Here is a 14,871-nt window from a genome sequence, read left to right as displayed (position 1 = left end):
CTTGCCAAGCTGTTGTTCCAGAAAAAACTGCTTTGAGGAAGACATGCTTTAATTGACAGTATGAAGACATGAAGAATTTGTGGTGTATTTGCTAATGTTTGGTGCTGAAGGAAGGTATTTTTATATTAACTATTTTACTAAAATCCAAATATATGGCCTTTGTATGGCTTTAACAGACTCAGTGCCCTCCTAATCAAGGCTGCTACTGCAAGCAGCAGTTCATATGTAAATAGAAATACAGGTGTTTAAAAGATCATCCATCTGCTTTGGTGATCTCCCAGTATTATGTTTGTTTGAGTAAGGTTGGGTGTGCTTTGAAAAGGACAAAAAGATTCAGGAGTGATACTGAAAAAATGCTTTTTCAAAAGGATTGGAAAACTCAAATATGTTAGCTGAGAGAGCTGGCATGTTTTCGTTATCAGTTTTCAGACAGTTGTCTTGTTCTTTAAACAATTAAACTGGCCTTTTCTCAGGCAAGAGGAGTCTCTTCTCTTTATTACCGCTGATGGAAGCATCAAAACTCTGAATTATGTTAATTCTCTCTGGCCAAATTCCAGTGACTTTGCAGGACAGTATAGTGAGGAGAGAGCTCCTACAGAAATTACCATGATGTTCTTACCACCTTCTGTCTTTGTGTGCTTCCTCTACCCAAAACACCAAATCAGGTGTGTGTAACAGTGGGCCATTGTATCTGTACATTTTTTACAAAGCCTGCTTTGCTCAGAAGTGGCTTTGTAGGAGTTGTCTTCAACTTTTTTATTGTTTTGGAAGTTAGCTTTGCTTCGTTTGCTCCACTTTATGTAAAGAGAGGTCTGCTGGTATTAACGTCAGAAATCATTAATATTGCTCAGTGGTTTACATACTGATTTTGTATGTACAAAATATATTTTGAAATGTTTTTCAGAGAACACAGACATCTGAAGTTAGCTCAGGTACAGTGGAGAACGAGATGCTGAAATTTTAACGGCGTTTTCCTGAACTCTCACTTCGGCTATCCCAATATTTTGAGATTCTATCTGAAAGTATTTCTGTGCTGGGTGTGAATTTCAGACTCACTGTGACATAATGTGTACACATTTTATATAATTGCTAAAAAATCTTGTAATAAAAGACCAAATTTCCAAAAAAAACCCTTTGTGTGTTTAGGCAGTCTCTTTCCGTTCTTTCTTTCTCTATGGTGGTCTTCAGAAGCAGAGAGCATTATCCTGACACAGACAACTCCCCTATATTTCATCTGTTTTGAAACCAGATATTTTCCTTTTCCCTCTACCCTGCGATGTTAGGAGTAAAGCCAATGATTGCTCTTTCAGAGATGAACTATAACTACTACACAGCAAATAACTGAATTCCCTCGTACTCATTGCCTCCTTGTAAGGATGGAGCCACTTTCTTTGCTGCTGTTCATAATGATCTATTCATGAAAGTGGGTCTTGCTTATCAAGCTCTCTGGCTAGCACAGATAAATTATTTTCCTATCGTTCCTTCTCTTTTCCATCTCAAACTGTGAATTTTATTAGTTTTAGTCTCCGCTGTATTTATTTAGAGATTTATTTTGCTTGATTTCTCAAAGAAGCAGGGTTCATGTAATATAATGTCTGCCAGTCCTTTCTGGTTCTCCCCGTGAGAATATCTGTTGAGTCTATAGACAAAACGTGGTGTGGAGATGTTAAATTTGTTACGTTAAACGCGGAGATCAGAGATGTTAAGTTTGTTCCAGTTTCATGACACTTATTTATCCATAGAAAAGGTAAACGCTAACGGTGCCCTGGGAGACAAAGCAACTTGCTTGAGACCCATGAGCAGTTTGAAAGCAAGGTTAACTTGCTCCAAGTCTTTCTCTTCCAAAAAATATTAGAGGTGCAATTTACTGCAAATGTAGAAAATGCTGTCATCGAATTCCTACCAGACTTTATGTAATGGAAAAACTGGTGATGCTTGCCTGCAAATTAGAGGAGACCTGCTCTGTTCTGCTGAATTAAACAGCTGAAATACTGAATAAGTGGGTTGATCGGGCAAGTCTTGCTAAGACGCTTCGCTTACAACGTTAGCTTTCTTGTGGTAGTGGAGAGGGATGCACTGAATGTACAAATCGGATGCTTAACGGTCCCTCTGCATCTCTCCCAAACTAGAATTTGAGGGACTCTTTGAAAGGTCACGAAGAGCTCTGCACGCGAGCTGTAAGCTAAGTGATTAACTTCAAGGTAAAAACAATGTGTAGCTGTTAGTTTATGAATACTCACTTACTGCTCCAGCTTTTGTTGAGGGTCTTAAAGTGTTTTGTGGCCTTTCTGAATTCCTTTTTTTCTTTGAAGGATGAACAGCATCTTGATGGCATGGTGGTGCAGGAGATCTCCACGGTAGCAAACGCTTTCTATCTTCTCTAGTTGGAAGATGGCTCATCAAGCAATTTTCTATTTTGTGAAGGGAAAAGTTGATGTTTCCGGGTACAGAAATTACTGTTTCTCTTGCTTCTTCTGCTGTCAGACTGACTGTTTTCTGTCTTGTTACTAGTAATTTGTCAAGGAGATGTCTGACGCTTTGTTCCTTAGAGAGCTGGGTGGGCCAGCTGGCTGCCACTTGTCGGAGCTGACTGCTGCACGAGGTCTCCTCTGACTTCTCCTTTGCAGAGCCATTTGCTGTTTTCAAGGGGGAAGGAAAAGCTCAGCCAGTACAAACAACCCTGGGTACCAGCTTTTTTGTTAAACCTCTGATTCTGGGCTTACCACCAGGGGAAAATTGAAGTCAGAAGGCTTTTAGCTGTTTGTTTCCCTACTTTCTTTTTCAATATTTTAGCACATTGTGGAAGGAACCAGAAAGTCAGTTGTCTTTCAGTGCAACTGGCAGGTCAGACATAAACTGTTCCCTTTCCTCATTCTGCCTTGCTGCAGATTGCTCTGCAAGGGACAGAAAATCTTCATCAGTGCAAGACCAACCATGTGCTTGCCAAAGAGCCAACACCGTATTTTTAATATTTGTCTGCCTTTTTAAGGGGTAGTGACTGTGGCTGAGTATATTCTACATTTCTTGAGTTAAAGCAATTGTTTTCTTCTAATTTTCTCTGTTATCTGCCAAGGCATGAAATGCTGTTTGTGTGTTATGGTTAAACTGGTTACCAAAGTCCTTAAAAATGTTTCTATATAACCAGCCTTCTTTCCTGCCCTGTTCAGATTTTTTCAGTGGCTCCATTATTGGGAAATGTTGCTTCACATTATTGTGAAACTGGCAAAAAGACTTTTTTTTTTTTTTCACATTCAGTGGCTTTCAGTCACAAATGGTTTCTAACTGTGCAACCGAAGCTTTCAGATTTTTGTGTTCTCATCTTAGAAAAAGGCTCCAAGCAGGCTTGGGACAAAACCAAAGTTTATTGTGTTGACATGAAGTAGTTAAGCAAAAAATTGCGAATAATATTGGCGGACTTGCAAAATTTTCAGTTATCAGAAGCAGCAAGAATATGGTAATGAAAATAATTCTGTATGAAATAGGGAAATTGTACTATGAGGGCATAATGAACAGACTGAGAAGCGTGTGCTCGAGTGGCAGTACTGACCGTGGCTTTGTGCAGCTTTATTTTGGTTGCAGCCATTTTATGACCCTGAGCTTTCAATGAGTCTGCAGAGAAATTGGAGAAAAAGATCGTGAATCGTTATTCCACATGAGAAAATAACCCGTCATTTCTCACTCAATAAATCAACCACCGTAAAACCTACACAAGAGCATTCAGTGGGGTTTCCAGATGCGGCGCGGGCTTTTAAAGCTGTTGAGGCTAATTCACAGGTCAAAGGATCAAGTGGCGATTGCTTTCCTGCTGACACACACAAGCATGAAGACGCTAGATGGGCAACGACCTCTAAGCGTAGCTGTTTTCCATTCCTTCTTTGCAAAGAGGAAGAAAACTGCAAATAGTACGTATCTTTCTCAGCCACAGATGCTCTTCTCAGTCAAGGTACTCAGTCAAGGAAGAGAGGCTCCAATGTTTGCTTTCAAAAGTGGCTCTCGGGAAAGATTGTGCAGCTCCTGCTCTTAAATGGATGCTTCTCGCTGTGTCCTGTTGGTGGAGATTCCTTCTGCAGCTCAGCTGAGATGCAGTGCTGAGTGAAACGCAGTCGAGCCGCTGGCTCGGCTCAGCGTGTTACAAACTGCACTTCATACAGCAGCAGCCTGGAAAAACATCTTGTTTTAGCCATGCCTTTGCGGCAAGCACACCGAGCTTCTACTGTGAAATAAAAATGGGACTCTAAAATCCATAAACAGATCCCTTTTGCAAGTGGCAGCACGTTTGCTTTGAATGCAGTGATTGACAGCATTGCACGCTAGGAAATAAAAGCTGGTGCTTCAGCATGACAGCCTTCACTCCTGGGCAGAATGAAGTGCGTGTTGTAGTGTCGTCTTCATCATTCTTGGTAGCTGTGATCCTTCCCATCTCAGCAGATTCAACGTTTATTATGTGCCCTTGCTCCTATAAAATGGCAAATAACATCCTGAATCCTATAGCCTGAAATTTTTATGAGAATAGTCTCGAACTGCTACAACTCCTGGCTCTGCTATGGCGTTCTGAGTGTCTGTGTATGTCTAAGACATGTTTTCTGGAATATTTCCTACTCCCCATTAAAATGTGGTGCGTGGCTTGAGACGGTTCAGTGGGACACAGACACAAGCAAGGCACTTTGTCAGGTGCATGAAAAAAAGCAAGCATGTGTATGGAATGGTATCAGTCATGTCAGCTGTAGCATCTCATTGCCTGGTCTGACAGGGAATAGACAATCTAGGAAATAAGTAATCAAATGTCTTCTAACAGTAAAAGGGGATCCCACTGCTTGGTTCTCACTGGGCTTTACGACTTTGCGTTGAAAAATCCTTGGATGAATCCTGAACCTTGACGTTGCCGAGCTGAGCGTGTGCTAGGGATCAGCTGTCTCGCAGCAGCGCCTAGCGAGATGTGCTCTTCCAGAAACAGGTCCAGGACCTCCCTGAACCGTGAGTAGTTTAACCTTAAAGGAGAAAATGATCTGATTCTCCCATTCCTCTTGTCACAGATGTATCCTTCAGCTTCTGATCTTTATTATTGAAAGTGCTGTTTGTAGTTACGGTGTTCCGCTGTTATTACAGGTCTTGAGAGAGATCAGGCAGGCAAAACCGAGCAAGTTAAAGAGTATTTCTTCCCTGCCATGCTCTGCTAAGGGAGAGCCCCCTGTTTACGTTGTGAAAGTTGGCGATTTTGTAGTTCCCGACAATTCGTGTTGGGCAGGAGCAGCCCAGAAGTCACGGTCTGTCCTGCCGTAAATCACCGCGTCGTTTTGCACAGCATCATAACTGGATCTGCATCCGTACAGGAGCAAAATTAACTGTTTGTAAATCTGTCAGCTCACCGTTGTTCTTTACTTAATGCTGAAATGAATAGTTCTGTGTCCCAAGCTCCACGCTCCCTTTAAATGAAGCCCTCCTTTATCTTTTAGGCGGAAAAGATAAGAATAAGAGAATCCTTTGCATGATCTCCGTGGCGTATCTAGCTGCTTCTGGAAGTTGCTCTGATGCATTTTGCAATAAAAAGGACTGAAGTGGTAATAACTTGGAAGGAGAGTGAGGTGCTGATGGCCAGGAGGCAGCAGCAACCGTCTGAAATAACGGAATAGTAAAAATACCGCTCTGACTTTATCTCTGATGGTCACCTAGTCCAATTTAAGCCAGGACTGTCACCAGCTGCGGTTTTATTTAGCAGCATTTTGAAAACCTTCGGAGATGAGATTCTGCAGCCCCCGGGGCAGTTTCTCTGGGAGCTGCTCTTGCTGTGCTCTGCTGAACGTTTTCCTGATATCCAGCGTGAGCCACCCAAGCTGCTGTCTGTGGCTGGTGCTCCTTGTTACACCAGCTGGCTCTGCAGGGAAAGGTTTGGATCCACCAGCTTCATGGTGGTGGTCATTAGTTTCCCCTGGGTTTATCTCATCATCGAACAAGGGCAGGTCTCTCAACCTCTCTTCATAGCCCACTTGCTTCAGATTACTGGTGGTAACCTTCCAGCCATGCCTAACTGCATCTGAAGCATCGTTGTGCTCCTGCACCTGGGGATCTTTGGGACTTCTCATTGGGTTTGCCCCCGAAGGCACGCGTGTTCCTCGTGGTGGCACAGAGGACGTGCTGCCCTGCTCGCGGGAAGCTCGTGGCTGATTCCCCAGCCTCCGTTTTCCATTCGTACCGAGGTCATCAGCTGAAATTTTCATCCTTCAAAGCCGATTCTTGCTGGGGGAATGGGAGGGACCCAGTTTCGGAATGAGTCTGTCTTGAGTCATATCCCGAGGAGTGCTACAGCTAGCGAACAGCTAATGGCCCGAAACTGAGCAACAGTCAGTGGTTTCATGAAGCTACTTACAATACGAGAGAAAACTACAGGCAGTTCTTAAGAAATCATGAAACTTTGTCACTAAAATTTAAAACTTAAGCAATAATTACATCCAATCTTATGCCAGACCCTTCTTCTAAGTGTGCATGACTCTTTTTAGTGGTTTTGTTCAAACTTCCTAGTTGGTTTTTCACATCAATGTAAACAAACTGTAACTTTTTTTAACATCCTAAGCAATTTTTTTTTGAAAGCAGTAACTGCCGTCACTCTCCCATTTTCTATTTTGTTTTCTCTTTGCGTATGTAGATCTCTGACTTATTTTCAAGAAATGATGTAGGTATTTAATAGTTATTTGTACTGCTAGCACATGTACAGAGGAACATGTACACTGTACCTTAAACCAAGGTAGGTCTCAGTCTTCAGCTACCTCATTCTTGCACACACTTTCAGGTTTGTTTCTGTTTGCAGACTCCGGTCTCAACAGACAAACACAATTTTGGACTCAGGCCACAAATATCCCAATAGACGTTTTTTTTTTTTCTGGAGACGTATGAATTCTCGGAAATGACATGAAATTCAGAACCATTTATTATATATTATTGAAGGTGACATGCATAACGTATATTTGCTTGAATGTTCTTGTATTTTTATGTAAAACAAAAGAAAAAAATCTTCCTGGCTGTTACAATTTAGCAGCATAGTGTAATTGTTTTAAAATTAGGGAGTTGTAACACAAGATAGTGTGAAAACTAATTTGTTTCTCCTTTGCCATTAGTATTGTTTCAGCTGGTGCTTCAGGACAGGGCTTCTTCACATAACATCGTTATTATCAATAACCTTTAAGTGCTTGATGCCATTTGCTCTGAATGTTTAGATTTTCTATCTGAATTATAGAAATTGTTATCTTGACAATGAAAAAAACTAACAAAGGGTAGGTATACGCTGATGCTTTAAAAATTCTGAAAGTCCATAAAAGTATCTTGCTCATTAAAGACCATTTAAGTAGTTATGGACAAGAGACATCCATTGAGGCTTTTGGTGCGTAATGTAAGCGGTGTAATGCAGACGTTTGCTGGCATTCCATTCGAGTTATTTTGTTAAAATGCAAAAAAAGCTAGTAAAACTTCAGGTTATAGCTTCATCTTTAACTTTTGTTGCATGCAAGTTGAAAGTATTTCTGACTCCATTTTAAACAAATTTATTTTCCAGAAAAGAAGGATGTCACGCAGAGCTTGGAAAGCTACACAGCAAAGTGCCCTGGCACAATGGAATTCATCACTCTGCCAGATGGTTTGAAGTTACCTCCTGTTCCGTTCACCAAATTGCCTATTGTGAGGTAAGACTCCAAAATGCAATCTTTAACTTTTCCACAGGACCTGTCAGATTTTAAAGGATACTGGAAGGATGTAGTCTTCTCAGTTTGCGTAAGCTGTTCACAATAACATGAAAAAATGTCAAAATGTCAAATTGTTTTGAGAAGTTCTTAAGCAAAAATAGAGCCTTTGAGTAGAAAATACTTTCTGTGGTCTTTAGTTTCAGAAAGAGAGAGATTTTTTTTTAAACTGTCATTCAAGAGTTTCTGATACAGTCTAAGAAAAAATATTGTATAATTGCAGCTGAGATTTAAGTTAGATACCCGACCACACTGAAAGTCCACTAGTTGGTTGCTGTCTCCATCCACGGAGCTCGGAATTTGGCTGGGACTGATGCCTTTTGTAGCTGTTCCTTTCCAGATGCATTTTAAGGCTGGGCCCTTCAGTGGCCTGTTCTAAATCCACATTGCATTTTGTGCCCGTGTTCCAAAGCCCATCACGCAGTCATTCCAGTGAATAACACCTGGTTTAGACTAAAGCCTGGTATTCGAGAGAGACACAGAGAGGGAAGAAACAGCCATCTGGCATCACTAATAACAGAAAATCTTTGTCAAGAAGTGCCTTTTGGAAGGAAAGGTAATTGCTATTCAGAAAAAGTATGGGGGAAGTTCCTGAAAAGAGTTCTCGGAGAGATTTGAGTTCTCTGTGGGAAGTCATCAGTGTTTCACGAAGCAATGTTCTGGTATCACAAAAAGATAATAAAGTGTATAACCAAAAGCGTGAAAAGTATATTTATTTGCAGATTACATTCAGTAAATGTCTCTAAAATGAAATCAAGGTTTTACACCAAGACTGGTTTTCGTGCTGTAGCTAGTTTTACCAAATCCTCTCTAACTTCTTTACTGAAGAAAAACGTGCTGTCTAACTGTTTGCAGTTCATTTACGGTGATGTGTCTGCTCACACGAGCAATTTGCTGTGTGGGAGTTGCTCTCTGACAGCACAAATTTAGCCTGAGCACGTACCTGAGGTTGGATGCACATGGGCAAAGCACCAGCGGTGTTCTTAAAAGTGCTTTGTCCCCTGCTGGGACCAAGTACAAAGCTGCGCATCGGTTTGCCACCTGGGCCACCCCACATTTCATGTCTGCTCCTGGGGGAAAAACGCAGCTTCTCCAAGGTCTTCCAGCTTTGTCCTCTCAGTGCCCGGGCAGGATTTGGTTGGCAGTGACCAGGTATCTGGGATGGCTTTGCAGGTAGCTGTGTACTCAGTGGCACAGCACACGCTTCGGAGAGGCAGCTGATACCAGCTTCTTTGCCACATAACACGCAGTGTGGACTTAGAATCCTAAACCTGTAACTGGCAGAACCACAGTTACACGTGAGAGTTGGGAAGTTGTACGATTAATTTATTTTCGGCTGACCTTGGGGTGGATTTAATTTCACTGTAAATCTGTGGATAGTTCTAAACTAGTCATCCTGCATACTTGCAGTCATGAGAAAGGTGAGCACAGTTAGGTTTTTCTGCTCAAATTTAAATTCCTGCTTTAGGATGAGCTGAATTACTGAATCCCATTGCCTGTATTATTGGCTGGTTTTCCATTGACATTACAGATGTTTGATGGCAAGTTCAGGTACCTGTCTCTGTTAGACGATTTCCCTGTATACGTTCTGAAAATATAAAATATATCCCTAAATACATCCTGAAGGAGAGTTTCTGAAGGCCAGTCAAAACTTTTGCCAACAGATTAACAATACTTCAGCGGGGAAAGACTCTGCCTTTCTCCCTTAAAATGTTTTCTGCTCTGAGAGAAGCACATGTTCTGTTTCGAGAACCACGTTACATTTCCTTGCTATTCCGATGCCTTGCATTAAGAAATTGCTCACCACCCAGGTACGGCGTTCAGTGTGAGCTTTTGCTGACCTGGCTGCAGTTGGAGTGCTGCTGCAAATAGTTCCTGTGGTTCTGCCACGGGGTGTGACACAGGCTGGGCTGAGGAGACAGACGGCAGGACTGCTTAACAGGGAATTGCTGATCGTTCTCCTCTTCCCCTGCCCCTTCTTCTTGTCTTCTGGAACTCCTATAAAAGCCATAGTGATAAAAATCCGTTAGCTGACAAACTATTAAGTTGTATTTAAATATAAAGCCTCCAGTTACATCTACACAGCAGGGCTAACGTATTTTACAGCTGTCCAGCTTGTTGGAAAACAGCTCACTGCAGGACTGCAGCGCTCTTTGAGTTCAATCCTGCTAATTTTTGAGACACAAATGATAAATGTGTGGAAATGGGGTTTTGGCCATGGTTGAATAACCCAGGCTTATGATTCAATCTATGCTAGAGCCCTCTAGAAACAAACTTCTACTGATGCTGAGTTCTATTTACTGTTGGCATTTTGTAGTCTGTTAGTTTTTAATCCATTTATTGTGTGGTGCTTATTTTGGATGCAGATTTCTTGATCAAAATACTGTCAAGCATTGAAATGCCTTGGACGAGTCAGAACACAGTAGCACCGTTACCCTTTTCTCCCCCATACCTATAAAGCAATTGAAGAGATTTGGCTTGGAAAAGTCTTCATAGCTCATTATTCATGTTAGTTAGTATTTAAAGCCTAGAGCTGTCCTTTATTTAAGTATTTACTCCTGATATTCCATACAGTCAGATTCATTTCTATTTTTTCTGCCATGTCTTTTAACTGGAAACTTGGTGTATTATTGACAGACTTTAAATATGATAATATTTTTATATATTGTCTTGTAACCTTTGAACTTTTTTTTTTAACATTTCAAATGTTGTAGTGCAATATAGAAAGCTTTTTTTTTTGCATTTTTAATTGTTTTGATGAAGCTCCGTAAATTAAGAGCACACAGGATGGGAAAGTGTTCCATTGTAGCATACTATGAAATTATCACCTAGGATTTTTTCAAATACAAAATAGGAAAATTTAATGTTTTTCTATCGTAATAGATGCACTATTTGCTTAGGTAGTGTGTTTTTAAAAGTATTTTCATTTCCCCTCTGAGCAAGTTTGTTTTCAATTAATACAGCTTTTTTCCAAATACAAGATTTTGTTCTTCTGGGTAGGTGTTGCAATTGTTTTGTAATTCCTAATTGTCACCCATCTGAATTCAGTAGGGCTGGGCCCAAGGCTAGAAAATGTACTTTATTCAAGCTTTTCACCCAAAGGAATTAAAAAAGTTGCTGTATTCTGTGTGTGACCTATGGGTTCTCCAACAGGTGGCTGAAGGACATTCCTTCCCCTGCTCTGCAGTAAGATAAAAAAAGCTTACCCAATGGTTTTTATGTAATAATGGTGGCTGAGACAAAGCATTTCTATATGGAAAATAAAATTTCTTTTTTAGCACTTTGTCAGATATAATGTTCATTTCCTCAACTAAGTATCATTCACATGTTTTGCTTTAAATTGCATTCTAATTTGAATTAAAATGCAATCCAAGAGGTATTGTGCTTGCTTCGAGGTGTGAAGTACTCAGCAATCTGTGATAGTTTCTCTTTATTCCCAAAGTCTGTTGTCTCTTATTTTGCATTTGACTGTGATGCTGACCCTAAGTGTTCCCAGCTGATAACGTGTATTACATTTCTTGTTCCAAAATACTTTTGCTGTTCTCCGGTAACTTCTTATCAGGCGTTCTGTATCACAGAGATAACCTGTCTTTGTAATATTCCTCTTAGAGCTTCATCAGTTTTAGCAGTAGCACATCATCTAGGATGATTTGGGTTATTTTTAAAACAAATTGCTTTCTTGTATGTATGCACTTTTTTTTAGTGGGGATGTTGATTTGGTTGGTTGACGGAACCGTCCTTTGTTGTGCTGAGCTCCCAAACGTGCTGAGGACTTGAAGTAGTTTCGTGTTCTCAGCGATAGGTTATTGTTCTGAAATTCAGTGTAATTCTGTGACTGTGGTGAGTGACTTCAATTATCTTGTGTAAACGTTGCAAAATTGTTTTACATGTAAAAGAATGTGTTTTTCAAAATAAAGATGTTTGATTTTGTTTCTGTGACCTTTACAGCTGAGGATGGCAGATTTCTTTCGTAGTCCTCCAGTGCTAGTCGTTATTTGAAGAACTTTATAAAACACGAGAATTTAATCACATACAGCAACATTCATAACCTCTTGGGTTTATTATAGCATTATCAAAGAAGTCCAGTGAGATAAATTTTACTGTGGCAGGTGAATGGGGGAAAGGAGGGAAGAGGGGAGCTCGTCTTTGAACAGGTTGGGGTTTTCTGGGATTCCTGTGCTTGGCTCCTCAACTGATTTCTGAAGTCTCCTAGGGTTTTGGCTGGGCTTTCTTCCTAGTCATGCCTTGGTACAAGCATACGATATCTTTAAGTACAGAATTGTACTTTAAAAGTTTACTGCTGGAAGGGTTTTTGAGGTTTTCACTTAATTCGTGGTTGTCTGCCTCACTGTGTTGGGATGCCTCTAGTAGTTAGCAAAAAAAATCAGTTTTATTTTATAGATTTTATTTAATTGGAAAACCAATTTTTTAGAAGTTGGAGATTAAATCCATGCATGATTATAAAGGGAGTATTATTGTCTCCTGTTGACTTTTTTTTTTTAAATTAAAAACACAAATACTTAAATTTTTACAGACTGTAGCAAAATAGCTGTTACAGTGAATGTTGTCTTTCTTCACCTTTTGTTTTTCCTTTCCTTGCTCCTTCCAGGCTCTAAGTAACAAGGAGTCGTATGGGCTCTTATGATGCTGCTACTTTTACTGAATATCCACTAACGTATTGCTTGTTCATATTTCTAATATTTAGCCTGTAATTTCCCATCAGCAGTGGAGGAGCAGTGGTTTCCTTGCGTAGTATCACAGGGATTTTGGTCTAGCAAAGAGATGATCTAATAAATCACCCTCTTCCTGTCTATTTGTGATTGCCTTATGGGCCTTCAAGACCACTCCAATTCCTGTCAAATTTCCTTCCTTCCAGATGCGACTTGCACTTCAACTGTTTGAAAACCTGTTTTATTCACCTTGAGAAGTTCTTTACTTGTATTACATTGTCCACTGAAATTTTGTTTGGCTTCTGGCTCGGGTTTAAGTTAAATATTTGATTACTTTCTGCACTGGAGTTGTGGTGTATCTACCGCCATCAAGATGGTTTTCCTTTGGTATTGTTTTTCTGATACCTTTCTGAGGCCTTCCCTTTAGTTTTCTGGGATTGATGTTATTTTCCTTTTGTATTGTAGCTGTTTACTTCATGTTTTCCATTTTAGGTACTTTAATCACTATTTACGTAGTATGTCAAGGAATATTTATCAGCTCACTTTTAATACAACCTCCTATAAAATTATTTCTACTCAACAGATCTGTGAAGCTCTTGAACCTCCCCACCAGTCTCCGACCTCACAAAATGAAAAGTCTGCTGGGTCAGAATGTGTCAACCAAAAGCCCCTTCATATATTCTCCAATTATTGCTCACAATCGTGGGGAAGAACGAACTAAGAAAATAGGTAAGAATAAGAATACTTTCCAGTATTTCTCATTGTTTTGGTAAATTGGAAATTCTTTCTTGGTCAGGGAAAGCAAACCTGAATTTTTATTTGATTTAATCAGCTTTTTTAGCCTGATGGGCTAAAGGAGCGAAGCTTTGTTCTCCCCAGTGATTTTGAGACTGTGGGACAGTTCAACCTAATTCAAAGTGGGGATCAAGTCACATAGGTGACCAAATTCATTTTCAGAGGAGATAACTAGTTGTTTCCTTCTCAAATAAAAAAGAATTCAGACAAAGCTTAGTTCTGACAACGTTTTGTTTGGCAGTAGACAGCTTGGCCAGTTGTGTGTGTTGCCATGAACTAGCTGCAGAGTTGGGTTTTTCTCTTTTCTGATAAGGGCATCGAACACAATGACATTCAGATGAATAAGCTGCAGTTTTGGGGACAAAAAATGCAAATCAGCTGGACAGTGGTAGTTCATCACTCATATAATTTTTATTTTTGGTTAATAAATTGTTACTTTAATAAATAATTGATAATTGGGATTTTAAAATTGATTTTCAGCTTTTTTCTTTCAGGAGGAAAGGAGAGCATCCAGCTAATATCCTATTTTGATTTAACTTAAACACAGGACGCTTAACTGATTAGTCATTTTCTGCCAGAGGATTATTTAATTTATTATAAACAAACCCTTCAGTGCAGTAATTGTGTCACTGGAAGTAGATTAAACGGCTTGTTTCAAATCCTGGATTAAGTTACAAATATTGGTCGTCCTTTTTGTTGCTTTTGTGCATATCACAAATGCATGATAATTTTTAACACAGGCATTAGTGTCAGCAGAGGAGAGACTCGTGTGACTTTGGAATAGAACCGATTGTGAAAACCGGAATACAGAAATGTGCAGATGGGTGTTTATCTTAATTTTGGCTCATTATGATACTCTTTTCAGTACTGCGCAATCACAGTACTACTTTGATTTCAAAAAATTGCTAATAAAGGATAAGAAATTATAAAAATGTCGATCAGAAGGTGCGTCTTATGTTATTTCTTTGGAAAACAGTTCGTATGATTTCTCTTAATTTGATTAAAAAATAGATTCAGATTTATATTTTCAACATTCAATCTCATAAATATACCACTTTTTTTTCCCATTCCTTTTATATAACATTTTATTGCTAATCCTGTCAAACAGGTGTTTTATGCAGTAGTCTTGTTCCTTGATGGATACAAAACAGAGCCTCCAGTTTTTGGTAGCGGTGCAGGTTGCTTTGTTCATGTGCTGTGGGTACCATAGGAGTGTTACATTATTCAAAGTAGTTTCTCCTTTTAGTTTTTTATTTAGCATAAGGAGATGTCTGAACTGCTCATGATCCTGCAAAGCTTTTGTCTTTTGAAGTACATATGCAGTGCGTTCACTTGTAAAAGCCTCTAACGTTTGGTTCTACAAACAAAAGAATACACAGAACAAAACCAGATACTTCTTCGTAAGAAGCAGAGGAATTTAATAAACTTTGAAAATAATTAAAATATTTTAAAGACATGTCTTTAATCTACTTGAATTACAAACAATGACAATAGCAAATGAACTGTTTTCTGTTACGGAAATATGTAAGCCATATTTTGGATAAATCATTGTTACAGCAAAGGAAATCAAGTGGTGCTGACAAACCAAAGGGAAACAAAGCCCTTTTGAAAAGTCTTAAGGAAATGTGTTCAGCTTTTGAGCTTTCTGATAAGCTTTTCTGATTGGAAACAAGAAATCG

At 39.6% G+C, this 14,871-nt stretch overlaps 1 protein-coding gene across 6 annotated transcripts in view; it reads left to right on the top strand.

Moving 5' to 3' along the window:
- Positions 1-14,871, top strand: part of TRAPPC9 (trafficking protein particle complex subunit 9) — a 466,059-nt gene that overhangs the window by 37,107 nt on the left and 414,081 nt on the right. For all 6 annotated transcript variants that reach the window (XM_035561675.2, XM_035561676.2, XM_050708965.1 and 3 more), the window contains 2 exons: positions 7,544-7,670; positions 12,981-13,126. In XM_035561675.2, coding sequence (XP_035417568.1) covers positions 7,544-7,670; positions 12,981-13,126 — 273 coding nt within the window. The remainder of the gene's footprint in view (positions 1-7,543; positions 7,671-12,980; positions 13,127-14,871) is intronic.

This window comes from Cygnus atratus, chromosome 2 (genome assembly GCF_013377495.2).
Source record: "Cygnus atratus isolate AKBS03 ecotype Queensland, Australia chromosome 2, CAtr_DNAZoo_HiC_assembly, whole genome shotgun sequence".
In the NCBI taxonomy this organism is placed as follows: domain Eukaryota; kingdom Metazoa; phylum Chordata; class Aves; order Anseriformes; family Anatidae; genus Cygnus; species Cygnus atratus.
This window is presented reverse-complemented; position numbering and strand designations above follow the sequence as displayed.